Source organism: Rhinolophus ferrumequinum, chromosome 21 (genome assembly GCF_004115265.2).
Source record: "Rhinolophus ferrumequinum isolate MPI-CBG mRhiFer1 chromosome 21, mRhiFer1_v1.p, whole genome shotgun sequence".
Taxonomy (NCBI): domain Eukaryota; kingdom Metazoa; phylum Chordata; class Mammalia; order Chiroptera; family Rhinolophidae; genus Rhinolophus; species Rhinolophus ferrumequinum.
In genome coordinates this window covers 50485814-50510463 of record NC_046304.1, presented here as the reverse complement: position 1 = coordinate 50510463, position 24650 = coordinate 50485814, and the positions used below count along the sequence as shown (strand labels likewise).

Genomic DNA, 24650 nt, shown 5'->3' with positions numbered 1-24650 from the left:
CCTGGCATCAATGGCGCTTTCCATGGGGAGGAATCTTGAGGCCCGGCCGTATGGTGTTTCCTGGAGGGCAGAGGATGTGCACGTAGTACGTCAGGCCCAAGGCCCACCTGGGCTCTCGGCAAGGCTTCAGGTGGCCTGGTTGGGCCCGTGCCTCCCCAGGACCCTCGAGCTCACCATGACCCTCCTGGTGACAGCCCCCTCCAGGCGCTCGGGTGGTACTCGCAGCAGCCGTGCTGCCGTGTGGATCTCGGCCCAGCTGGACACAGCAGCCACCTCCTGGGACTCCCTCTGCACAGAGGAGGGAGGGAGCAGGGGGAGCTCTGCTTGTGCCTCCCACAGGGCAGGGGCCAGGCCTGGCTTTGCCTAACAAGCTGCCCTGCTACCCAGAGGTAGACCTGGGCAGGTAGGAGCCGGCTCTGGATTCTAAGAATATGAGTCCTGACTTGACTTCTTTACTAGCTGGCTGGCCCTACTAAGTGTCTTTCCTCTCTCAGCCTCCACTGTCTTACTATTAAAGGGGACACAATGCCCCTGAGGTCCAGGTGTTGTGATGAGAACTGAATTAGAAAACATATAGACATGATTTATACAGTGCCAGGTACATAACAGCTGCTCAATACGCGCCAGGTATGTTTCCCAGTGGTGGCAGCTTGGGGGACAGGCATTGGCGTAGACGCAGAAAATGCAGGTCTCAGTTTTCTTGTCTAAACAATGGGAGTCTGCCTGCTTTCCCGGGCAGCTGAAGGTGGCCCAGGGCTTTGCAGTCTCCCTCACACAAGTGACGGGCATCATTATTGTTGCCCTGATTATGCAAACAGGCCACACAGGTCCGGCGCCTCAGGGGAAGCCCACCTCTGATGAGGAGAAGCAGATGTTGCCCAGCTGCAGGATGGTGGCCAGCACAGCCCAGACTGCGGTCAACTCCTCGGGGCACAAGCCCAGCGCCTGCAGGGCCTTCACCAGTCCTGTGAGGTCCTGGGCGTCCTCCTTGCCCTGGAGCCTGCAGGCCCGGCCCTACAGGGCAGAGCAGGGGTGGGGAGCAGGGCCTGGCCACCCATCGCCTCTCTCCACTTCAGCTCCCCCTCAGATCCCTCTGCCGAGACCTTTCCCTGGGCAGGCGCTGTCGCCTGCACCCAATGCGCCTTGTCCCTACCTGGTTGAGGTAGTGGTAGGTCTCTGGCTCCTGCAGGGAGAGCCGCTCCCGTTCCACAGGGTCCAGCCCTGCTAGCAGCTCGTAAAACACATGGAAGCTCCGCTCAGCCTGGGCCTTGAAGAAGGACTGACTAAGGGGGAGCAGTGGCCTGATTCTGTGCCCCAGAGCCAACAAGGACAAATCCTGGGGAAGGCAGGCCTGGGGGCTTAGGGACCACAGCCCCCCTACTCCACACACAGCGGCCCCTCCCTCTTTCCCACTCTGAGAGCTGGCAAGTGTTGAGCAGCAGGGTGAGTCTTACCTGAAACACCACCCTTGAGGTCTCAAGCAGATAATGTGACACAGAAGCTCCCACGATGACCCCACTGTGGGCACAGGACACCGGCTGGGGGTACCCAGGATGCATGCAACCCAGGGGCCCCACTCAGAATGGGACCCACCATGGGCTGGACCCAAGGGCAACAGCCTCAGGTTCCCGGTAAAGGGAAGTAATCATGCGTGCCCCCTGTGCCCACCTGGACCCCCATCACTCACTGCTGCAGGCAGAGGCACAAGACCTGGCCGAAGCGGCTGGCGTTAGCATTGAGGACCGTCTTGGCATGGCCGAAGCTGCCAAGCAAGGGCAGCACGTCATCCAGCTGGATGGGGGAAGGGCATTCAAGTCTCCCCAGGAGTGGCAGTGGTGCCCACTGATCAGGCATCCCAGCTGAAAGCACTCTGTGCCTGGGGACTGTGCTGGTCCACGGAGGGTCAGTCCACCCCACCCCACCCTGCCCCCACAGTAGGCAATGCCTGGGGCTGCCCCTGAGGAGAAGCCAGAGACCTGAAGACCACCCTCCCGGCCCAAAGGAGGATGGTTCCTCTTGGACCCCCGGGAAATGGCCAGCTGCCCCTTACCCGACACCCTCTGTCCCTTGTCTGCTCCTGCTCCAGACTGCTTAGGAACTGCACAATCTTTTTGGCAGCTTCTGTCTTCCCTGAACCACTGTGCCCACTGCAGGAGGGAAGGGCTGTTAGGCTCTCCAGGAAGGGGCACATGGGCTGACCCCATTGAGCCCATGAAGTGGGGACATGCCCACCTGGAGGTGATATTCATCCTAAAGGAGACCCCCCAAAATGTGGAAAGATAGACCCCGGGCATGGAGACCAAACAGAAAAATGTACCCGAGATGTCTAATTCAAGAGGCACATGTGGTGACTTCAGCCAGGAACCCAGTCCTTACAAAGCCCAGAGCTGCCACCCAGCAGGGGAACAAACTGACCGTTTCAAATGCAGATCTCATGTCTCCCCACCCCCACCTCCAGCCCTCAGTGTGGCCTGTGGGTTCAGCGTAATAGAGCAGCCACGACCCACCTGACAAGAATGCAGGTGCCCTGCCCAGTGCTCTGAGACCGGCTGTAGGCTGATGCCACGACAGCAAAGATATGTCTGGGGAAAGAGGGTAGGGGCAGATGAGAAGGCTGCCAGGGGCATCCAGCGCCCTTCTAGGTGATGGCAGGACATGCCCATAGTCCCTAGGACTTTGGTCAATGGGATAGGCTGGGCCTTAGCAGCCTGGGGGATGAGCAAAGGATTGTTGAGGCAACGTCACTTACGGGGTGGTGTTGGGGGCCTTCCTGGGACAGTAGCTGGCCAGGACCTCAGATGAGAAGAGAGGCAGGGGCTGGCAGGGGTTCAGAGCGAGCAGGAGGGGCCCCCCAAAGGTCTGGGGAAGAAAGCTGAAGCTCTCACCAGAACATGGAGGGAGCAGGAGATGCAAATGGAAAGGGACTCTGACGGTACCCGGCCCAGCCCCCGGCTTTCTGAACCCTCCAGAGAGGGTTCAGCACCCAGCCCAGGAAGGACAAGCTCCAGAGGTGATGGAGCTCCCTCTGATCTCAGGGGAGAGGGAGTGCCAGCCCACCATCCCCTCCCTGGGTCCCCCCATACGTAGATTCTGCCCAGGTGAAACCTCTTCTTGAGGCACAGAAGCACGGAGCTGTCACACACCAGTCTGTGGGGACAGCAGGGTAGAGGAGCAGGGAGTTGGGTGGAGGGAAGTCCTAGGTTAGTGCTGCCACTGACTGCAGAGACCCTTTGGGCAAGTCATGTACCTCTCTGAGCCCTGTTCACACATAACATGGACCAGCTGCTAAGTAAATTACCCCCCTCAAGGGGCTACAAGCAGGACCAGGCTGCTGACCCAGAGGGAAGCTTTGCGCCAATTAGAGAAGGAAGTCCTAGGCAGAGGTGCCTGATTTCACCCTTCACCTGCCCCTTCCAGCCAGACGGCCTTTAGGGAGGCAACATCCCCTCTACAATTTATAAAAACGGGAGTAGGGTGCGACATGAGGAACTGTGTGACCCAGGTATGGCAGATTTGGAACCGTGCTCACTCACCGCAGCCGGGCCAGGTCCTCGGTCTCTTCCAGGACTTCCGTGAGGCTCCTGCCCTCAGCACTGGGAAAGGACGGCGCCGCCAGGCCTGGCCCGAGGCTCAGCTCCAGTTCTCTCTCTAGCGCTTCCTCGGTCTCATCCTCGGGCTCCCACCGTTCCCTCTGGGACCCACAGGGGCCCAGGCTCCTCTCCAGGGTGAGTCGGGGCAGCAGAGCGTGGATGCCAAGCCCAAGGTCCTCGCTGGTGTCCGAGCCCTGCACCCAGTGAACCGAAGCCTCGGCTTCCAAGGCCTCGGGCTCTGCTTCGCTGCTGGAGCGGCTCTCGTCTAGTGGGAGCTCGATGAGGGGAGTCGGGCAGAGGAGAGAGCCGAGGCGGGGCCCGGCCACCCCTTCTCCACTCGTCCTGCGCCCTTCACTGTCCCTTGAGGCCTCTGCACAAGGCCAAATGAGCCCCTCCCCGGCGGGGGCGTCTGCGGACGCTTCCTCTGAACTCCGGCTGCTCGACGACCTCCCCGCCCTGTGGATCCTGGGAAACACGACCGCGAACTTGGGATCCGGGGTCGGGTCTTCGTCCTCAGAAGGTTCTTCGCGGGCTGGGCTGGTCGCCGCCTGTGGGGAGCTCGGGCTGCCGCCAGGGGGAGCCCTCGGCCGTCCTCCCAATCCCGCGACACCCGCCAGGCGCAGCGCTAGACGGCTCCGCAGCCGGGGCCCGCGACCCCGCCCATCGACCCCTCGCGGCCCCGCCCCCTGTTCCTCGCCTGCCCGCGGCCCCGCCCCCTGGCCCCTGTCTGCCCTGAGCCAGAGCCGACGCCACAGCCACCGGAGGAGGCCCAAGGCCCGCGCCACGCGCAGGAGCCGCTCCTTGAGGCCCGCGCGGCGGGGACCCGCGGCCTGGGAAGCGGGGCCTGGTTGGGGCCTCGCGCGGAGCCTGTGGAGCGCCACGAGGGCGGCCAGCGGTGCTGGGTCACCGGGTCCGTCTACCCCTTCAGCTCCCTCTTCGCTCTCATCCGCTGCTTCTTGCACCTTCCCCACCACCTTTCCGACCTGGCGTCGCCGATTCCGGGCAGTCGAGACCTCGGCTCCACCGGGCTCGGCGTCCCGCGGCTCCGCCTCCCGCTGTGTCCCTTTGTCACTCGTGTCCCGGGCCGGCTTGGGGTCCCGAGAAGCCCGCGACTTCTGAGGGACGCACATGCGGCTGCTCTCGAGGGGGCTGGAGGCCATGGCTTTTCTGCCCAATTCAGTCTCTTCGGCCTCCGTGTCCTGGCTCGCGGATCCTGGGGCTGCCAGTGGGCCCCGTCCAGGCCCGGCCCTGTCCGGACTCGAGTCCTTGTCCGTCCCGGAATCCTCCTGCGTTCCTTGGGGCCCCGTCCCCGACGATCCTTCCTGGCTCCGGGGTTTCGCGGGGGGCTCATCGCTGCTCGGGCCGTCGCTGCTCGGGAGCTCCCCAGGCTCCAGCGCTGACTCTGACCCTGTTTGGGTACTTCCCGAGCCCATGTCCGTTTGCTCCGATTTGGGCCACAGCTCTGGAGCCCCGCTGTTCTGGCTGCCGCTTTCCTGGGCCTCGCGGGCTTCACTGTCCCGGCAGGAGCTGTCTCCGTCTCCCCGCGACGTATCCTCATTGAGTCCCCGCCGAACCGAGGGTCCCCGTCCTTTACCCTCTCTCCTGTGGCGGCCGCGCTCGCCTGTCGTCCCTTCTCCTCGAGGGAGACTCTCCTCCTCCAGGCGCCCCGCATGGCTGTCCCCGGGCTCCCGGCTCTTCTTAGTCCCGCGTCCCCGACGCCGCGCGCTTTCTTGTCTCCCCTGGGCCTCCGATGAAGGACCAGCCCCGGGCCGTCTGCAGCCGCTGTTCCTCTCCGCAGTGGGCTTCTTGTGGACCCCAGAGGTCTCCTGGCCTCCCGCGGTGGCCGGCTCCAAGATTGGTCTTACCCCTCGGGCCTTAACACGACCCTGTCGGCGTTCCCGGCTGGGCACGCCATCTACGCTGGCGGACCGGGACTCCTGCTCCCGCGAGGCCGGACCCTCGGGTCCCTCCCGGCGTTGGGGTGCTTTGCCCTTTCTTCCACCCATGGCGGGCCCAGTGATGAGGGGCTTCCCGGGTGTCTTCCTCCTCTCCTGTTCCCGAAGACCTGGCTACCCGCAGGCTCCCTCAGCCCTCCGGCAGCGCACTACCCCAGTTCTGCTCTAGCGGAGTCTACAGGCTCAATCTACCCCTCATGTCTCCTTTCTTACGCAGGAGCATCAATAATGCAGGTGGCTGCGGGTTCTGACCCCTTCGACCAACAATAGAGGGGAGGCCACCCAGGAAAGAGGAGACGCTGCAGCTGCGGGCAAAGGCCAGGGAAAGGACAACCCTGCTGCCCAGAAGTAGCTGCCAGCCTGGCACTGCACCAAATAGGGGGCCCACTTGCAGCTTCTGCCTCACTACTTGCCCAGCATGGGGAGAAAGGTGCGGAAGGAACCTGTCGGGCCATACCCCTAGTCCTGGGGCTCCCGGGGGCACCCACCCTCCTCCCTTAACCCCCTGGATTGTTCCAGGATGCCGGGGGCCAGGCTGACCTTGGCACACAGCTACCATAAGGTGTTTTGTTAGTTTTTTGTTGTTCTATTACATTGTGAAATATAATTTAAAGAAAACAGCATACAACAAAAATGTACACCTTGAACTGGTCAACTTGACACCAAGGAGAACAAGACCCCAACTTCCAGCCCAGTTCTCTATCCTCTCTTCCTCCTAATTTTCCCACCATTCCTTCACCTGCTTTGCTCACGAGGCAGGTGAGCCTTACCCACCATCCACGGTAACTTTCACCTCCTTTGGGTGTTAACTAGCCAGGTGCCGTGCAATTTTACTCTCATTTAATCCTTACAACCCTCCGAGGTAGTCCCTATTATGTTCTATTTTACATATAAGTAAACTAAGGCACAGGTGTGAGGTCATATACCCACGGTCACACAGCCAGTCATAGGCAAAGCCAATGTTCCCATGTTGGAGCTGCCTGACTTCCAAGTTTAAGTGGACACGAAGGCTCTCCCACCTCTGCATATTGACGGTTGAAGTCGCGACCGCATGTACATCTCCAAGGCCCTGGCATCAGCAGGGACCCCTCCCACTCACTCACCTTCTCCAAGGCAGTGAGCTTTGTCAACTCAGCCTCCGTTGTGCCACTACCATCACCCCTCCCTGGACTGCTGCTGCAAGGACCCCCAGCTCCTCCCTCAGTGCCAGCCCAACTTCCATTAATCCACTTTCCAGAGAATGCCAGGCCCTTCCATTTGTGCACACCTATCAATAAAATTGATCTCACACTCCCAATATGAAAATGTTTTCTGAGAACTAAAATGTGCGAACCACCGACGTTAGCTAATACAGTGGTACCTCGGTTTTCCAATGTAACCAGTTCTAGAAGCCCATTCGCGTTCTGACAAGTTCGAAAATCGAGGTGTGGTTTCCCCATAGAAAGTAATGCAAAATGGGTTAATCTGTTCCAGACCTTTAAAATCAACCCCTAAAACTGCAGATTTAGCATGAATTTTACTATCTAATGATACCATAGATCCATAAAATTTACGGCGTTCGTAAACTGAAATGTTCGTCAACGGAGATGTTTGAAAACTGAGGTGCCACTGTATTTCAAGGCATAGTGTGCTTAAAGCCGAGTTCGTCCGTAGTGAGTGTGGATATAAATCGATTTTCAGAGTCTTCGTGATCATTTCAGAAGTGTGTGTGTGTGCGTGTCGACGTCTTGTTCTGTCTGATTAGCTGTACCGCTGCTGCAGCCACGAGGCTCCTCTAAGCCATGGAGCGCTGGCTCTCCCATCTTTGGATTTACTGGTGCTTGCCTCAGTGCCGTTACCTTCAATTCTTAGTTTCTTGGCAGGAAACTTCGTGCACTGTTCATTTGTTTTTGTGAGTTAGTTTAGCTAAGCCGATAAAACAAGCTGTAAGTTCCCCAAAACTGTCGGTCAAAAACCATACAAATCTCCATAGGCTGGAAGGAGGCGGAGGGGGCGGGGGCGGTACCAGCCATCTGTGAGTGAGGCTCCCACTCCCTCCTTGGTACCCACTTTTGGTGCATCATCCTCTGACCTACAGACTGAGGACCCCAGTGCCAACTCAAGGTATAAATAGTAAAGCTTAATTTCTTTTGATTAAAAAAATAAAGACATCCTGTGCGTAGAATTCTAACAGGTTCTCCCTGTGCCTGTCCCCCATCATTAACCCATTATCTCCAGTGACTCATGAGCCTCAGGACAGATCATAAGGGAACAATGCTATCATCCCATTTCCCGGAAGAAACTGAGGCAGGGCAGCTAAGTAATTTGCCTGAGGTCACAACAGTGGTCTTTAGAAGAGTAAATCTCATTGTGAAACTTCCCTGCATTAAAGCCAGTCAGAGGCTTCCATTGTGTCAGGATAAGGTCCGACTCTAACTGCAGGGTGTGTGGCACCCCCTCCTGCCTGTGGCTTTGTCTTCATCTGCTCAGCAGCCCTCCTCTACTGCTCCCAGGGACAGCATTCTCTCCTCTTTGGGGAACTGTCCCCATACCTCATGGTTCTTGGAGCTCCCGTCTCAGTAAGCCCCCACCCCCTTCTGAGGAGAAACAGGGATGCTTGTGTGACCCAAGTTCCCAAATCCAGACTCCTGAGCTGGCCATGCCCGGCTGGACGGCGGTTGGGTAGAATGTTCCCACGGTGCATCCATCCTCTGCGGTGTGAGCTCCTCAGTGTCCTTCCAGCAGGTCACTTCCCTGCTCTGGTCGAGGGGGGCTCCTGTGGCACATGGCACCCTTACCCTCATGAGGCTCCAGGGCTCCCAAGCTGGCCCTGGCCACTGGGTGGCCTCATCAGCAGCACACTTCCCGCCAGCCACCCTCAGCTCTTTACTCGCCTCCACAGCAAGCAGACCCGGCCCTGCAGGCTGCTGTCCTCTCGTCCTGCAGAGTCATCTGTCCAGCCCACTCCGTCACTGCTCCCTTCACAGCTTAAGGTCACCCCCCCGCCCAGGCACATTTCTCACAGGTTCTGGAATTTCCTTCATCCTAACACTTCCTATGCTTCTAAGGACTATGTGCCCCACACGGGCAGGGCCCTCATGGTCTTGGCCACCTTGGAACCCAAGCACCTGGCATATAGGAGGTGCTCAACAAAGACAGGTGAGTAAAGCTATAGCCCAGAAGAATGAAACCCCTGGCTTATAAGGACCTTAACAGCTGTCTAATCCAGGCCCTCCTCTGGGGGTAAAACCTTTCGCCTCAGGGCATTGCCCCCCACCTCAGCAGTACCCCCCAGTCCTTCCCTGAAGTATGGAAGACGCCACCAGACCTGAGATACTGTGGGTGTCTTCCCCTTCTGACAGCAAGGGGACTCCCTCTGCCCCAACACAGTGATGCGCTCAGACTCAAGACGGTTAACTCCTGCCATTTATTCCCAAAGACAGAAGGTGTCGTAGTGATCAGACACAACCAGGTACAGTTTGCTCTGATTCAAATGGCTTAAGGGGCGGATTCTCCTGAGCACCAGTCTGGTCCAGGGGACGAACCCCGGGGCAAAGACAAGGAACCAGCTAACGATCATTTCCATTGACGTGGAACATTTCTGCACAGTTACAAAACTAAAGTCGTTGAACCAGTGAAGAGGTAATAAGGTACCTTATTATTTATTAAAAACTCTTTTTCACCCAGAGGCAGTTAAAATTTATAATTTAAAACTCAGCCCACTACAAAAAGGGGGAGAATAATAAAAACTGTGCAACATTGACAAAAGGAAGGAGACAGACAAGGCCTGGGGAGGGGCAGTCCCACGGCCTGGGTCCCTCCTCTCCCCAGGCCAGGAGCAGCAGTGGGGTGGAAGCTGGGGTGCCGCCAGCCCCTAGCCCAGCCCAGGGCAGGGGCCCTTCCAGGTGGGCCGGGGCCCCGAGGAAGAGCCCTCCAGTAGTGTATTCATCGCGCAGCCTGGACGTGTGGCCCGCTCACTCTGCTGCGGAATGAGGTAGAGTGACAGCAACTCAGCTGCATCCTGGGCAGGATGGTGGCCTGTCACCTACCCTGAGCCCAGATGCGGAGTTTTACAGGACAAACAGGGCATATGTCAGGGCTGGGATGGACCCGAAGGTTCTCAGGGGCTTGGGGAGGGGGAAAAGGGTTCTCCCAGCTATCCCTCCCCAGGAGCGTGTCCTCCCAGCTGCCCCCACCCAGCCTGTAGCAGTGCTCAGAGCCCCTACCTCCCCCATTGCTGAGGCTGTACCTCATGACCACTTGCTGAGATCGCCAATTGCCATAGCTCCTGTGTGGGCAAAGACAGGGCAGTCACCTTCTGTGGGGACTCGAGTGGCCAGACAAGGATCTTCCCTCTCAGAGCTCTCCTGGCAACGCGGGCCCCACCCCTGCAAGCCTGGGCGGTAACTCACCCTCGGTCTCCCTCCAGCGTGCTCTGGATTTCCTTCAGGACCCCTGGGGAACAGAGGCCTGGTGAGGCCAGCAGGGGCTGGGCCAGACACAAGCCTTTCTCCCCCTTTACTGATAAGGTGCTGGGCGAGTCTGCCCCCATCAGGGAAATGGCCCTCCGTTCCCCGCTGGCCTTCCAAACTCCTCTACCCCCAACATCCCTCCTGCCAAGCCCCCGACTCCCGCCTGACTCACTCTCGTCATTGAGCAGAGCGTGCTCCATCACGGGGCCAGGCCTCCTGTCTGGAAGGCAGATGCCGGTCAGGTGAGCCCTGGGCCCTCCACCCCAGCTCCTCCTTAGGGGGTGGGGGTGCTGGAGCCCAGAGCCCAGGACTGGAAGGAATGCTGTTTCTACTCCCAGCTAACCTGCTCACCTGGGGCCCGCTTCCCTCTTTCCATCCCCAAGTCTAGGCCCGGTTGGCCCATGTGTGCTCACATCACCTCTGCCCCCATACTCCCCTGGCCTCACCGAGGCCTGTCTTACCCTCTCCATCACTCTGGCTCCCTGAGTTCCTGTGGGAGGAGAGATAGTAAGGATCGGGGGCCACTAGGCTCCCTATTCTGGCTTGGAAAGCCTTGGTCCCATGAAGAACAAAGTCAGCTGACCTGGCCTGCCCTGAGCAGGAGGCTCCTGAGAGGTAAGCCAAACCTGTCTTGGATGGCATCTCACATGGGAAGCAGGGGTATACAAAGGGGGGCAAAGAGCCAGAGCCTAGAGTGTAGGCTGAGCTCACATGGGAGGGGGGCTCTGGCCAGCTCCCAGTGGGTGACTTAGGCTGGGGTGGGGTGGGGGGGCTGGGGCAAAGGCTACCTGCCCTTTTACCTACCTGGCTCGGCCCAAGGCCTTCTCAGGGCCTGATCCATTGCGGGGGCGGCTGTGGTTCTTAGTTTCTGTTGAATCCACCAGACACCGGGGCTCCACCAGCCATTTGGTGGAGAGAGAGAAACGTTCAAACTCCGAGGGTGAGATCAGGTAGAACCCTGGGGGGTGCAGGAGAGGCCTAATAGGTGAGGCCAGCCCAGTCCCCTAGGCCCTGTGCTGCTGACAATGGGGCTTCCACCCAGGGGATCAGGGGCCAGAATCTCCCTCGAAGCTCTCCGCCCAAAGAGCCCGGCCTCGGCCGCAGCGCCCCTGGCTGCCCCTCCCAGCAGCCCAGCAGCCCAGCGGGAGCCCCACACCCAGCCGTTCACGGAGGGCCTGGACGCGCCACCACCTGCACACCTTGGCCGTATTTGGTGAAGACGCAGGAGGCGATGCCGCTGACGTCCTCACGGCGGATACAGCTGTAACGCACCTGGGGCTTGAGTAGGGGCAGCGAAACAACCTGGATGTCGCCCAGGTTGGTGAGGACGGCCAGGTGATGCTCCCCGTAGTCCTCAGCTCGACAGCTGCCGAAGTGGGCTACGCTGACCCGCCGGACCCGTGAGCCCTCCAGGGCGGTCAACTTCAGCTTCAGCTTGGCACTCACCTTGGGCAGCGTGAACACCTGGGGGCACAGGGCTGTGGTCACACCCATGGCCGGACCCGTTTGCAGCGCAGCCAAACAGGGACTTCTCATTTCCCTGCATCCACCTGACGCCACCCAGCTTCCCAGCGAAGCCTGCTCAGTCTCGGCGCTCCCTCAGTGCTTGGATGTGTCGTTTCCGCACTTGGAGCACAAGGACGCTGGAGCCACTTATTTGCATGTCTGCATTTTCTGTCCCCCAGACAGGTCCTGCTTCAGTGTTCCCACCGCTGAGCCTGGGGCCCAGGGACTCCACACTAAGGCCCCTCTCTTTTCCTGGGCCTCCGCAGCCTCTCACACGCCTCAACAAACACCGCTATAAGGGAGTCCCAGCCACTCTCATTTGCGCCTGGGGTCTGAACCCCCCTTCCCTGCCGCAGGGAGCCTGGGGACCCCGCCTCCACCCGTATGGCACCTTGAACTGCTCCTCTGACACAACGAGCAGCTGGTGGCTGCCCTGCATGTCTGGGCTCTTTGACAGGTCATGTGCGACTTCCAGGGGCTCGGGAAGGGGCACGCTGTGTCCATCCAGCACCAGGATGCCCACCACGGGTGCTCGGTGCATCAGCTGGATCTCCTTGGCTACAGGGGAGGAGGCAGGAGGTGGCTGGTGGGTGGGTGAAGGGCGAGGCTGGAGAAACCAGCCCGCCCCCAGCACAGGCAGACAAGCACCCTCTGTTCTTCCCCGGCCCAGCACTCACTCTGCTCGGCCCGCACCGGTTCGTCCATTCTCCGTTCGGCAGGGGGCACACGCAGGGCAAAGGCATAGACGGTACCCCCATTGGTGCCAGCCCACAGCGAGGGGCAGTGGCGGGAGCCTGCCAGGAGGCAAAGGTTTATATCTAACTCTGGCTCTGGAGGTCAAGTAGAGCCAGGCGACCTGGGCTTCCAGGATGGTCTTGCCACTCACTACCTGTGTGACTCCAAGGTCCTGTCAGCAAACCTTGTAAGCCTCAGCTCACTCCTTTGCAAAATGGAGCTGCTGTGGGTCCTGCCTGCCTCTGGGGTGCACATGGGAGAAGGCTGGGAAGGCTTTCTGACCACCAACGGCCCTGAACACAGATGGTCCTGAACACAGGACAGCTCGGCCCTCATGATACGGCAGACAGCCCCTCATCCCACCCTCGCCCTGGCAGGAGGGCAGTAGGGGACAGCCAGGGGAGCTTCTGTAGGTCAGGTGGCATGTCCCAACCCTCACAGTCATTCTAGGAGGAAGATATCCCCCCACTTTACAGGGGGAGAAGCTGAGACCCAAAAAGGTGAAGTGACATGTCCAAGGTCACTCTCCTAGAGATTGGTGGAGCCTGGATAAGAAGCCAGGACAAAATGACTTGGCGGCCCAGGCAGGGGAGGGAAAGACACAGGTGGAGGCTCTGCTCTGCCCCCGGCTCACAAGAGGAAACCCCTTTGAGGGTCCCAAGAGCCAGGCAGGCAGCAGTCTCCAACATACCCTCACGTAAGGGGGCGCTCGCCTGGGCCCCTCCCACCTCAGGCTGGCTACTCACTGTCCCTCAGGTAGGTGTCAGCGAAGTAGAGAGTCCGGACGAAGCCCGTGAAGGAGTCCTCCGCCGAGCGGGCCTCGATCTTCCGTTGCACGGGCGCCAGCTCCATGTTCTGCAGGCCTGTCCGCTCTGCCCGGGCACGCCCCTCCTGCATCTGCGGTGGGTGGGGCCGGCTTAACGGTGGGCGCTGGCCTCCCCTCCTTAAGGCATCTATTGCTCAACACAGATCCTTCTAGGGGGAGACTGGCCACCGCGCACGCCACTCCCTGGCTGGTAACATACTGAGGACTTGACCCCAAGGTGTTATAATTATTGCTTTTTACAGTTGGGGAAGCTGAGTCACAGAGAAGCAGTGTGACCTAGCCAAGGCACGGGGGCAGGAGGTGAACCTATGTGGTGAGTCCAGAGCCTGTGCCTGCAGCCAAAGCAAGCAGTGAGGGAGGAGTACTCTGGCCCACTGTGGCTGCTCCCAGCTCTGCCTGGACTCATGGCTGGCCTCGGCCTCACCTCTCCCGGGTGGCCAGCTGGCCGCTGCTTCCGGCTGGACACCCGGCTGCGACGCATCCGGCGGAAGGACTGGCGCAGGGACTTCTTTAGAGACTTCACTCGGGACAGTGGGCCCTCTAAGGCTAGCTGGTCGCTGGGGTGCAGCGTGCACCTGGGGGGAACATCAGGCTGTCAGCAATGCCAGGGCCCAAAGGTCCTCGCCAGGCCCCAATTCCAGACTCAGGCCCCAGCCACCCTGGGCGGGCTGCTTACTTGACAAAGACCTGCCGCCGCTGCTGGTGGTCAAAGAGGCCAAAGCCGTGGCTGGTGCCGAAGGCCACGAGCCGCCACTCAGAGTGCAGAGCCAAGGACGTGACCACAGCCGGGGGCTGGCACTGCACCAACACAAAGGGCTGGAAGCCGGGCTCGAAACACACAGGTCCTGGGCGGGCGCACAGGCGCTCGTGCCCTTTCCAGCGGTAGCCCTCCTGGTCCTGCAGCAGGTCGGCCTCCACCTGCTCCACGCCATGCTCCGCCTCCTCGTCATTCAGCTCCAGCACCAGCACCTGGGTGGGGTGGCAGATGGGCTGAGCCAACCCCAGCACCAAGGGACAGCAGGACTTCAGGAACCCTGATGGAGTGGACAGCAAAGGACCCGGGACCTATGCCAGCGCCAAGGGACCAAGCAGGGCTAGAAGGCCTCTGCCCAACCTCTGGCCCTCAATTCTGCTTTCTGGAGAACTAACCAACCCAAAGGCCTTGCTCTAATGGAACCAGGCAGCCTCTATCCACTGGGAAAAGTCAGAGCCACAAGGGCAGCTGATGCTCGTGATAACACCATCAGTGGACGCTAAGGGGGTTGGCTCCTGTCTGCTGCCCCCCAATCCTGAGAAGGAAGTTCACAGGCCTGCACACTACTCAGTCATCTGATCACTCCCCCCCTACCCCCCACCCCCAGCCCAGCCTGCTACCTGCCCTGCCGTGCCTGCCACAGCCAGGTAGCCACTGTATTTGCAGAGGAAAATCTTCTGGATGCCCAGCCGAGGGTCGTCACTGTAAGGGTCAAAGGAGCCCACCTGACAAGGGAGAGGAGGCCCATGAGTAGCCGTAAGCACTAGACCCAACCTGTCCCTGCCCTCCCCGGTTCCCAGGCTCCTGGCCTCACCTTGCGGAGCGGGGGCCACTCGTCCTCACCCTGGGCATTGAGATTCTCGTTGGGGTCTGTGTCGGTGATGAACACCTGGACCGTGCTGAGTTTGTAGAGCAGCCGCAAGCAGACGCCTGAGGCGTCCCAGAACCGCACGGTGCCGTCCTCATGCCTGTGGGCAAAGCCCACCTGTGGCCGTGAGGATGCCAGGCCAGCAGTGCCCGGGACTGGCGCACACCCCTCCGGGCTCTGCTCCCACCCCACATAGCCTACTATGCAATAAGAGTGTGCAACACCTACCCTGTGAGCAGCAGGTCCCTCTGGGGTGGGGCAGGGGCCAGGCTGGTGCCACCATTAATGGGCCACTCCTAGAAAATGAGACCAACAAGTCTATGGGAGACCTTGGCCCCAAGGTGGGGCTGGGTTTAGTCCTGGACCTACCATGGTGGAGGAGTGCGTGTTCTGCCGGCTGCCAGCAGCAATGATCCTCTCCCACAGCTTCAGAGGGATGTTGGAGACGTGGTGGGAGCAGGTGATGGCGGAGCAGTGCAGGGATGCCAGGTAGGGCGGCTGCACTGGCGGCCAACCTGCTGTCTGTAGGTCAATCACCACCAGCTCCTCCTCGGCCAGCACCACCAGGGCATAGGGGTCATCAAAGGCTGGGGGGACAGGCCAAAGGTCAGGGGCTCCAGGAACCAGGAAGGAGCAGTTTGCCCCAGCCTGGCACTGTGGAATCTGATGCTCTAGGGTTGGATCCAGGGTGTTTGCATTTTATAAACAAGCTCCAAATTCCACAATGTATAAAAAAGAATTATATGCCATGACCCAGTAGGATTTATCTCAGGTGTGCAAGGCTGCCTCAACATTTGAGAACCAACTAATGTAATCCATTACATCAACAGGCTAAAAAAGAAACTCCACATGATCGTATCGATGTGGAAAAAGTATTTGACAAAACCCAACACCCTCTTATAATAAATACTGTCAGTAATCTAGGCATAGCGGGAAATGTCCCTAACTTGATAAAGAATATCTACGAAAAGCTACACTTCACATCATACTTAATGGTGAGAAACTCGAAGTTTTCCCACTAAGGTCGGAAACAAGGCAAGGATATCCTTTTTCACCACTCCTTTTCTAGTATTAGCTAATGCAATAAGACAAGAAAATACAAGGTATGCAGATCAGACTGGAAGAAATAAAACTGTCTTTGTTCACAGATGACATGCTCATAGATGTAGACAATCCAAAAGAATTGATAAAAAAAAAACTGGACCCTGCTCCTAGCACCCTGTGTTACGTGTGAGAGGGAAGGTGGGGCCGACCCGGTGGCTCAAGTGGTTGGAGTGCCGTGCTCCCAACGCTAAGGTTGCCAGTTCGATTCCCACATGGGCCAGTGAGCTGCACCCTCTACAGCTAAGACTGTGAACAATGGCTCTCCCTGGAGCTGGGCTGCCATGAACAGCCGAGGGCTGCCGCGCGGGCTGCTGTGCTGCCAGGAGCGGCCAGTGGCCAGCGTGAGTGGCTGGCAGCTGGCGAGAGCTGCCGTGAGCTGCTATGAGTGGCTGACCAACGACTACCTCAGCCTGGGGGAGCGCAAGGCTCGTAATACCAGCATGGGCCAGGGAGCTGTGTCCTACACAACTAGACTGAGAAACCATGGCTTGAACCGGAGTGGGGGGGGAGGCAAAAGAAGGGGGGGAAAGAAAAGGGAAAGTGGCTGAGAAATAAGCAAAAGCAGGTTTGGAGTCTCCTTTTAAATGGCCTCATGGTGGTGAGGGCGGGAGAATACAGCCCAGGATATCCTGGGCAGGCCCGTTCCCCTCACCTGGAGGCTTTGGGCCTTGTCAGATCAGAGTTGTGTGGAGAGGAGGCCCGCCCCCCTGGAGTTCTCCTGCCAGGCCTCCTTTCCAGGTTTCGACACCATCCCTTTCTGGTCTTGCCTGTTACCCAATTTATGAGGCTGATTCAGGGCTTTGCTGTTCTGGCCAAGCTCCAGGAGGCTGGCTCAGAGCCAGCCTCACACTGCATTCCCTGCCTCACCCCATGAGGACTTCACCATGTCTAAGCCAGCACCCCCTTTCCTCAGCTGGGTGGGTGTTAAACCTAACAGTACATATCTGCACTCCCCACCCCCTGGGCCAAGTCCCAACTGAGCCAGGGAAGGGTAAAGAGCGCGTGGGGTGGACAGGAAGTGTGATCAGCAAAGATGGAGCCCCAGGTGGGCAAAGAGGGGGAGAACGGGGCTGATGCGGCTGCTGGGCTCAGTGGCACTGAGAAGGGGTGCAGTGGGGACTCAGGGACTGGCAGGTTGGGGCACGGCTGTGGAGGCTCCTCCTCTTTATTTACGACGGGCCAGCATCCGTATACGTCCCAGTGGTGAGCCCTCCACACCACTGCCAAAGCGCGCCTACCCGCTGCAGGGTCCACCTCGGTGAGGACAGTAAAGTCGATGACCCGGGAAGTGAAGTCAAAGGCTGTCTGCTGGCCGTTGTGAACCACCGAGATGCAGTGGCGGTCCCCATAGCTGGCCCGAGGCATGCCGCCCTGGAAGATGGTGAAGGGCAACCTGGCAGGCACAGAAGGGGGGGGGTGGGCTGGGGCTCCGCACACCACCCCAGACAGCCACAGGCTGGGCTGGCAGCTTGGACTTCCCTGTGGCTGGCCTCTGGGTTGGGGCTGGGAGGGAGTCTCAGGATGAGTGCCCACCCAAGGTCCCCAGGAATGCGTGGCGCAGACCCCATCTATTCCTGACTGCAACAGCCCAGGAGAACTTGGGGGTGACATGGGGGCATGCAGGCTGTGGGTCTGAGTCTCTGCAGCCGTTCCTTCCTCAACCAGAGTGGCCCCCCTTTCTGCTTATACAGCAGGTTTCCCTGTAGGATTCTGTCTGAAGGAACGGGTCTGCTGCTGAAAACACTCTGAAAGTTGATGATCTGAATCAACTCTCTGCGAGGGTGAAAGGGAAAGAACAGGAATGTTTTTTTCAGGAATTAGCCATGAGAGGTACGAATGGGCCTCTCTCCCCTTCCTGGAGTCTGAGACCCCGCCGTGGGACCCCAAAGTGCTCACTAGGACCTTCCCGGCCCTCCCCTGCAGAGGCCTGAGAAGCCTTTCCAGTTCTCCAGGAAGTCTGTGGAAAGAGCAAAGGACAGAGCACCAGTACTTACCCCTGCTTGGTGGTCAGCCAGAAGATTTTGGTAATAGCTTTGCAAGGAAAGGGACCTATAAGAAAAGGGATTAGCTGGAACGGGTTCTCCTACCCTCAGAGGCACGTGGGTCTGCACGGGCCAGGTGCCCCACCCCACACCCACTCAGTAGACCTATGTTTGGGAGTCTTTCTCTGAGCAGTTCCCTGAGAAAGTCACAATGGGCCTCAGAAAACCCACTCTGTGGCTTTGGACAAAGCTTTCACCTCTCTGGGCCCCAGGTTTTGCTTCCGAGTTGCGAACCTACTCCCAAATGCAGGAAAGGCTGACTGGGAACAGAGAGGATTGCTTTGTGCCCTGAAAGGCAGTCCCAGGTGAGCGGGCTGGGCCAGGAGGAGCACTGACCGTAAGGCTCGCAGCTGCGCAAGGGCTCCAGTCGCTGGGTGTCAGTGGATACGGGCCACTGGCAATAACTGCCGTCCGAATGGCAGCTGACAATCAGACGGCCATCCCGCTGCCAGCAGACGTTCTCCAATTGCTTCAGGAGCAGAGAGGGAGAGAGCACAGGCTGGGATCAGGGCGCTGGTCCCGTAGCCCCGCACCTTGGCCCGGGCGCTGTATGTGACATGTGGGGTCTGGGAGTGCCCTGTGGCACCCTCCGCCGTCTCAGGCATCACTGACCTGGCTGCTGAGGAAATAGCAGAGCACGCGGCTGCCCCGCAGGTCCCAGACGACGGTAAGGCCCCGGCTGTAGCCAATGAGGACCTGGTTGGGATCCCGAGGATGTTCCTGCAGAGCCTCCACCATTTCAAACACGCGCCGCTGGCGGGCCTCCTCTGGCAACCTGGGCGAGGGGGACACTGTGAGCCCACACCCATGTCCATCCCCGGGCCTTGGCCAACAGCATGGCACAGCTGGCCACGGCATTCCGTGTGGCAGTGGGCTCGGAACGTGCTGGCATGGCAAGACTGCTAGGACACAGCACCCAGGGGAGGAGGAGCAGCGCGTAGAGCAGGACAGTGGCACTTATAACCCCCACAGGGACGCACATGCAGCCAGGACAACTTAGGAAAGGCAAGGAGGCGACGGCCAGAAAAGTCGGTCCGGTGGTTCCCTGGTGGGCAGGCAGGGAGTGGTGACCGGGAAGGCTCCTGGGGGCGGGCAAGCTCTGCTTCTTTGCCGGGGGTGGGGTTGCTACAGGCATCCTCACTTTACAAGAAGCCATTAAACTACACATTCACATCTCGTGCCTTTTTGTAAGGAGGTGGGATTTCATAAGGACAAGCTTTTGAGCCCCCCAAAACAAAGCTGTCTATCAGTTGGCCTGGTCTTGAGCCCTGACCCTCCCCTCCTTCTCTGGGCCTAGAACGCTGATATGAAGTCTGGAGGTGCTGCAGCCCACAGAAGACCACGAGGTGGCAGGCATGGGACCAACAGCCAACACTGAGGACGGTGAGTACGAAGCGGAAACGGCCGGGACCCCGAGGGCATTTCTAGGCCCCAAACCTAACGAACCCCTCTACACTTATGTACATCCCCACACCAATACTGCACACCACACGCGGCTAGCACCCGCCTCTCTGGAGTCAGAATTAGAATTGGGAGAGGGAGGTCAAAGGATCCTCTAATCTTATCTGTAAAGTTTCAGTATTTGAATGATTCTATAATAATCTATCACTAATATTAAAAATAAGTTTCTCCTAAATTAAACAAAGCGAGAATTACACCATTTCAGAAAATACAGAGAAGCATCAGGAAAAACATCAAAAGGAAACTGTGTAGCAAGACTGGTGGCGCTCACCCCAGGACCGTCCCCTGGAGTGACAGACTGTTCCTTCACAAGTGCCCCAGCACCCCAGCCTTCTCCCTGCCACTCAGAACTGCAGAACATTCTACCGCTACCAACCCCTTCATCTCCTCCCTTTCGACCCAGACTCGATCTGACCGATCTGACTCCCTCAGTGGTAGACACCACTGCCAAGGAGCAAAGCTTCCAAAATGATCTGCAGAAACCTACAAGGTTGTGGCTGTAAGGGCTGTCGGCCACGGAGCCTGCGTGCAAACGGAAACCGAGCACAGACTGCAAAGCACAAACACCAGCAGAAGCTCAGCTGCAGCAGGGCGGTTCGGGTCCCCTCTGCCACACTGCAGAGCCCCTGGGGTTTTGAAATACATGGTATCAGTGCAAAGAATGCTGGACTAAGAGTTAGTGATGCTACACAATCATTTTGAGCCTCATCTTCTTTAGCTTTAAATGACATGACAAGTTACCCACAAGACCTCTTTTAGCAGTATAATGGTAATATACTATGGGGTGAGATTCTTAATTTGGGGGACAGGTGGGGAGCTGCGTCTCTCTTCCCATCCCCATAGACTTCCCAGAAGAGAAATGATTAGCTCCTGAGACATTACTGGGGCCAAAGGGAGAAGGTCATGCCCCACACAAGGGGACAGGCTCCTAACACCAAGAGGGTCTGCTGAGGGCTCACCGCTGCAATACGGCGTCCGAGCTGACAGTCTTGTCCTCCAGCGTGCGGAAGGCTGGCACTTGTACCACAAACACGGTGCCACTCTCGGTGCCCAGGTAAAGCAGCTCACGGGAGGAATGTGGTAGGACCACGGTGATCTGTGTAGCACTGGGGGCAGCCCTGCGGATGGGAACAGCCGCCCATGAGCTGGCTTTGGCCCACGCAGGGGGTTCCCCGAGTAGGCGCCCCAACTCCAGGCTGCCCTCGCCGGCCCTAGGGAAGGCCATGCCTCGGGAAAGCAGGCCTTTGAGATCCTTTAATAGGGTCCACGGAGTCTCAGGCCAGGACAAACATGTTGGTTATGTTCTGCCGAGACAGGAGGCAGATGGCAGTGAGCTTGGGCTAAGAGGCAGAAGAACCCCCTCGGAGCCTCCTGCACAGACACTGTGAGGGTGGAGGGAGGCAGGCCGAAGTCCCACCCATTCCACCCGAGCACCTGCAGGTGAAGACATATTGGCTCAAACACCTGCCCGGACCGCCAAGGGCTCTACAGGACCTTTAAAAGGTGATCGCACCCTGGGGTTGGGTACACAGGTCAGGCTGGCTGGGAGAGTGAGGGGACCGCACCCTTACCCTGGGGGGCCACGCAGCGTGAAACTCTCTTCTTCCTGCAGCTCTGACACCCCGCCTTTGATCTTTAGGCTCCATAGGTGCAGGCTGTTGTCATCCAGCAGGGTGATCAGCTGGCACTAGGGAGGAAACGGGGGCAGGAATGTTCTGTCTCATTGCCCAGGGAGGGCCAGCAGTCACCAGGGCGCTCGCAGAGAGCCCCAGAACCAAAGGCCCCCAGCTGGGTAGCAGCTGGGAAAGGGAGGTGGTCCCAGGTCCTCCTACCAGCACCAAACCTAGGGTCACCAAAGCCTGCCTCTCCACACACTGCTTCTGGAAGACGTAGGAAAGGCATGGAGGGACTCCTCACCTGGCCAGGCAGGAAGTAGATCTGTACTACAGCGTTGTTCTCCCGGTGCAGCCCCATGAACTCCACCCCTGGGGCACCATAGCTAGGAGTAACAGGCTCAGGAAAAGCTCCGAAAAGCAGGATACCACCCCGCCTGCCCAAGCTCCAGTGGCCCCCGTGGTCAGGAGTGTAAACACCCAGTGGCAGACGGCTCGCCCTCTCTCCAGACAGAGGGACTGGGGGTTGGGGTGCGATGGAGACAAAATGGCCCTGGCTCGAGGGCCTCAGCCAGTGACCTGAGCCCTGAGGGTGGAAACAGCCAACCAGGTAGAGCTTTCGTAGCCAGGCCGGTGGGAAAAGCTTGGCAAATGTTAGGCTGCTCACTGCCACCCCTAGCCCCACCCCAAAACCTGAGTTGCAAGAGACCCATCAGCTACCGCTTAGTGGCACCTGTGAGAGAACACAGGGCACCCCTGTGGGCCTCCTCCTAGCAGCCCTGGCCATGAATCTTGGTAACCAGGATATGGCCCTGGCCTGGCAATGATTAACCAGCCAGGGGAGGGCTGAGCCAGCCGTGAGACCCGGCCCCTGTCCTTCCGTGTTCACCCTCCAGCCCAACTCGGCCTCCCTCCCCACCTATGCAGCAGAGGAAGTTACAGCTTTACTGGAGGGGCCAGCTGGGCTCCAAATTCCCCTGGGTCCCACCCTGGCTCACCCTTGGGGCTCAGGTCAGATGGGGTAGGAGTACCCCAAGACTTGGAGTGTAGCCCAGGCCAGCCTGGCCAAGCAATGATCCTCCATCTTGGAACCTGTGGGCTTGCCTGTGAAAAGGCCTGGAGCCCGTCAGCCCAGAAGCAATGCTCTGGAAAAAAGGTGACCCAACTGGACAATGTCCAGCCTCAGCCAGGGGAGGACTGTCCCCACCAAGCAGGAGTCCACTCTACCCTCTGGTGTCTGCATGCACACCTGTGTGTGTGCAGGGTATATGCACAGTAGGGGCTGAATCTGGAAAAGCAGCTCCCTCGCAACAGCGCCTCTAACCCAAGGCCACCCTGTCTTGGTTTGGACAGAGCCTGGGGACAGTCTACTGACTCTTACTGGGAAAAAGGTTAAAAAAAAAAAAATCTTCTTGACCCACCACCTGCCTCCACTTACTGCCTTCAGGGCTGACTCCTGAGAGGACATTTAGGACATCCTGGGAATCAGAAGGGTCATTATTATTATTGATTGTTTTGGAGGGTGGGGGTCCTTCCAGAATCTCACCAATGCCAAGGTCCCCAAACCCTCCCAGGGCCTCCCTGGGCGAAGCTGGCAGGACGGAAAGGATACAGCTTGACAGCTCCGGAGCGGGTGCCGATGGCCAGGATGCGCAGAGAGGGGCTGTAGCCGAGGGCGCTGGGCTGGTGCGGGAAGCCATGCTCCACTGTCTGCAACGAGAAGCACGCTGGCCTGTGGACACGTCCCCTCGCGCTCCGGCTGAGGGAGGCCAGTGCCAGACGGTGAATCCACAGCACACAGCCTCCCCCAGAAGGAGGGAGGAGTTTAGTCCCCTGCAGGGTCCTACCCAGATACCTGAGTGTGCAGCCAATCCCGGACCCACCTGGGCCCCACCCTCAGTCCACTGCTGACCCGGTCCTTGGCCACCTGGCCACCCACCCCGGGAGCTCATTCTCCCCGACCCCACGCTGGCCACTCACTCTCCAGGAACTCTGACTGGGTTCCTCCGTCATGCAGGCTGGGGGTAACCGACCCAGCCCTCCTGCAAGGGTACAGGAAGCTTTGGGGGGCTGGCACAGGATGCCTGGTTGCATCACAGCCCTGGGCTGGCCCCTGGGTCCTGGGGAACCCACAGTGGCCCTTCCTGGCTCTCCAGCCCTGAAAATCTGCTCTCTGCACGGCCTTCCTGTCACTGTGAATTCTCCATCTTTCCAGAGAGGAAGTTTCTGGAGTGTTGTCGCCGACACATGCTTTTGCTCATTTCTTACAGAAGTGATACACATTACAGAAAAGTTGGAACACATAAAGGAGTTTGAAAAAGAAAAGAAATCACCCACTATTCCCACAACAAGGAGTAACCCTTGCTAACATCTCGGAGTGTGTCTCTGCTATGCTTGTGAGTGTATGCATGTGTGTGCCTATACTTAAAACAGAGACCTAACTGGGATCATGTCACATGGCACGTGTATACATGGGCAGCTCTGTGGCTTCTTCTCCCACCTACAGCCAGCCCAGGTTGTTCAAAGCACTGACACGACTCTTCAACAGCTGAAGAACATTCCATGTGGAGGTGTCCTAACTCATCAGGCCTCTGTTGTTGAACATTTTCTTTGTTTCAGGAGGTTTTGCAATTGCCGCTTGCTTTGGGGAACACTCTTGGACTCCCACTTTTCCTGCTGCTTTGAGTACTTCCTCAGGGAGATGTCCCAGGGATGGAATCATAGGTTTAAAAGATGCAGATCTAAACACAGATTTACATCTGCCACCCATCGTCAGGAAGATTTTTGGTTGTTTCTGAATCAGCTAACCCTATCCCTCACCTCCCACCCCAGGGGATACTGAACCTGTAGAACTAGATTAGAGCAGGCCAAAGGAGGCTAGCCAGCTGCTTTAAAGACTTTTCAAAAACATTTAATTCTTCTTTTTTAAACTGGAGGCTATCCTGTAGAAAAAGGAGAGGTAGCTCTCCTTAGGCCCAGGGCTCTCCTCTGCGCTTCACCTGAATGTCCTGTCAGGCCTCAAGGGAGCAGAAAGAGCTACGTCCTGGTAACAGCTGGGACGATAACTTAGCAAACTCACCTCCTGCCTGTCTGCTTGTCCAGTCCAGTCCAGTGGTATCTGGACGGAAGCCCCATGCTGGGGTCAGGCCGGGGAGGAGCGCTCCCCAAGTGCCTACTCTGGGGATGGCTGGGGATGCCTAGGTGAGGGGTCCCCTCAGGCCTGGCTCTTTGCCAGGTACACAGTCGGCCTTGCAAATGGCTGTACCTGGAAGGGACAGCTGGGAGGGCAGAAGTGACCCAGCAGGAGCCCCCCTGCCAGCCCAGGTCCCCGTTCAGCTATGTGAAAAATGCAGAGCCTGGAAAAGCCTTGGGGAGATAGCAGAGTGTCTGGAATGTAAACATTTCCCAGGAAAAGGAGGGCAGGGCACATGATGAGGTATGTGGGACAAGCTTCCCCAGGGGCCACCACGAGTCCTCAAGCCAGCCCCAAGTTGCTGGGGCCTTAGGAAGTCGGCAGCCAGAGCTCGGGAGAAATTCCTGGGACAGTAGCATTTTCCTAGAATCACCACCAGCAGCAGCTCAGGGCCAAAGCCTCTGGAATTTGGAGGACTGGGAAGGAGGTCCTGTTACCCGGTACAATAGCCACCAGCCGCGCGTAGATACAGAATAATTGCAATGTGGCACGTGCCACCAAGGGACTAAATTGTTCATTCTATTCCATTCCATATGCTCACTTCAGTTATTG

General features: G+C 58.5%; 2 protein-coding genes across 9 annotated transcripts in view; both read right to left on the bottom strand.

Annotated features, from left to right (window-relative positions):
- Positions 1-5596, bottom strand: part of MYO15B (myosin XVB) — a 31463-nt gene extending 25867 nt beyond the window's left edge. The window contains exons 1-11 of the mRNA XM_033090166.1: positions 3534-5596; positions 3084-3147; positions 2750-2859; positions 2508-2582; positions 2051-2147; positions 1688-1791; positions 1455-1518; positions 1154-1267; positions 853-1014; positions 175-288; positions 2-60 (exon numbers count right to left, since the gene is read on the bottom strand). Of these exons, the coding sequence (XP_032946057.1) occupies positions 2-60; positions 175-288; positions 853-1014; positions 1154-1267; positions 1455-1518; positions 1688-1791; positions 2051-2147; positions 2508-2582; positions 2750-2859; positions 3084-3147; positions 3534-5596 (3026 nt within the window). The remainder of the gene's footprint in view (position 1; positions 61-174; positions 289-852; positions 1015-1153; positions 1268-1454; positions 1519-1687; positions 1792-2050; positions 2148-2507; positions 2583-2749; positions 2860-3083; positions 3148-3533) is intronic.
- Positions 5597-8932: 3336 nt separating this feature from the next.
- Positions 8933-24650, bottom strand: part of LLGL2 (LLGL scribble cell polarity complex component 2) — a 33358-nt gene continuing 17640 nt past the window's right edge. For 3 of the 8 annotated variants that reach the window (XM_033090419.1, XM_033090420.1, XM_033090418.1), the window contains exons 3-26: positions 22518-22615; positions 21210-21291; positions 20864-20979; positions 20252-20410; positions 18444-18606; positions 18168-18300; positions 17784-17838; positions 17028-17182; positions 15055-15272; positions 14914-14981; positions 14632-14785; positions 14438-14542; positions 13740-14032; positions 13488-13638; positions 12984-13134; positions 12180-12296; positions 11894-12060; positions 11196-11460; positions 10801-10954; positions 10458-10486; positions 10169-10216; positions 9937-9979; positions 9774-9812; positions 8933-9545 (exon numbers count right to left, since the gene is read on the bottom strand). In XM_033090419.1, the coding sequence (XP_032946310.1) occupies positions 9470-9545; positions 9774-9812; positions 9937-9979; positions 10169-10216; positions 10458-10486; positions 10801-10954; positions 11196-11460; positions 11894-12060; positions 12180-12296; positions 12984-13134; positions 13488-13638; positions 13740-14032; positions 14438-14542; positions 14632-14785; positions 14914-14981; positions 15055-15272; positions 17028-17182; positions 17784-17838; positions 18168-18300; positions 18444-18606; positions 20252-20410; positions 20864-20979; positions 21210-21291; positions 22518-22615 (3039 nt within the window). In that variant the 3' untranslated portion in view covers positions 8933-9469. Of the gene's footprint in view, positions 9546-9750; positions 9813-9936; positions 9980-10168; positions 10217-10457; positions 10487-10800; positions 10955-11195; positions 11461-11893; positions 12061-12179; positions 12297-12983; positions 13135-13487; positions 13639-13739; positions 14033-14437; positions 14543-14631; positions 14786-14913; positions 14982-15054; positions 15273-17027; positions 17183-17783; positions 17839-18167; positions 18301-18443; positions 18607-20251; positions 20411-20863; positions 20980-21209; positions 21292-22517; positions 22616-24650 lie in introns of all 8 variants that reach the window. The other 5 variants (XM_033090422.1, XM_033090423.1, XM_033090421.1 and 2 more) reach the window with 5 other exon arrangements.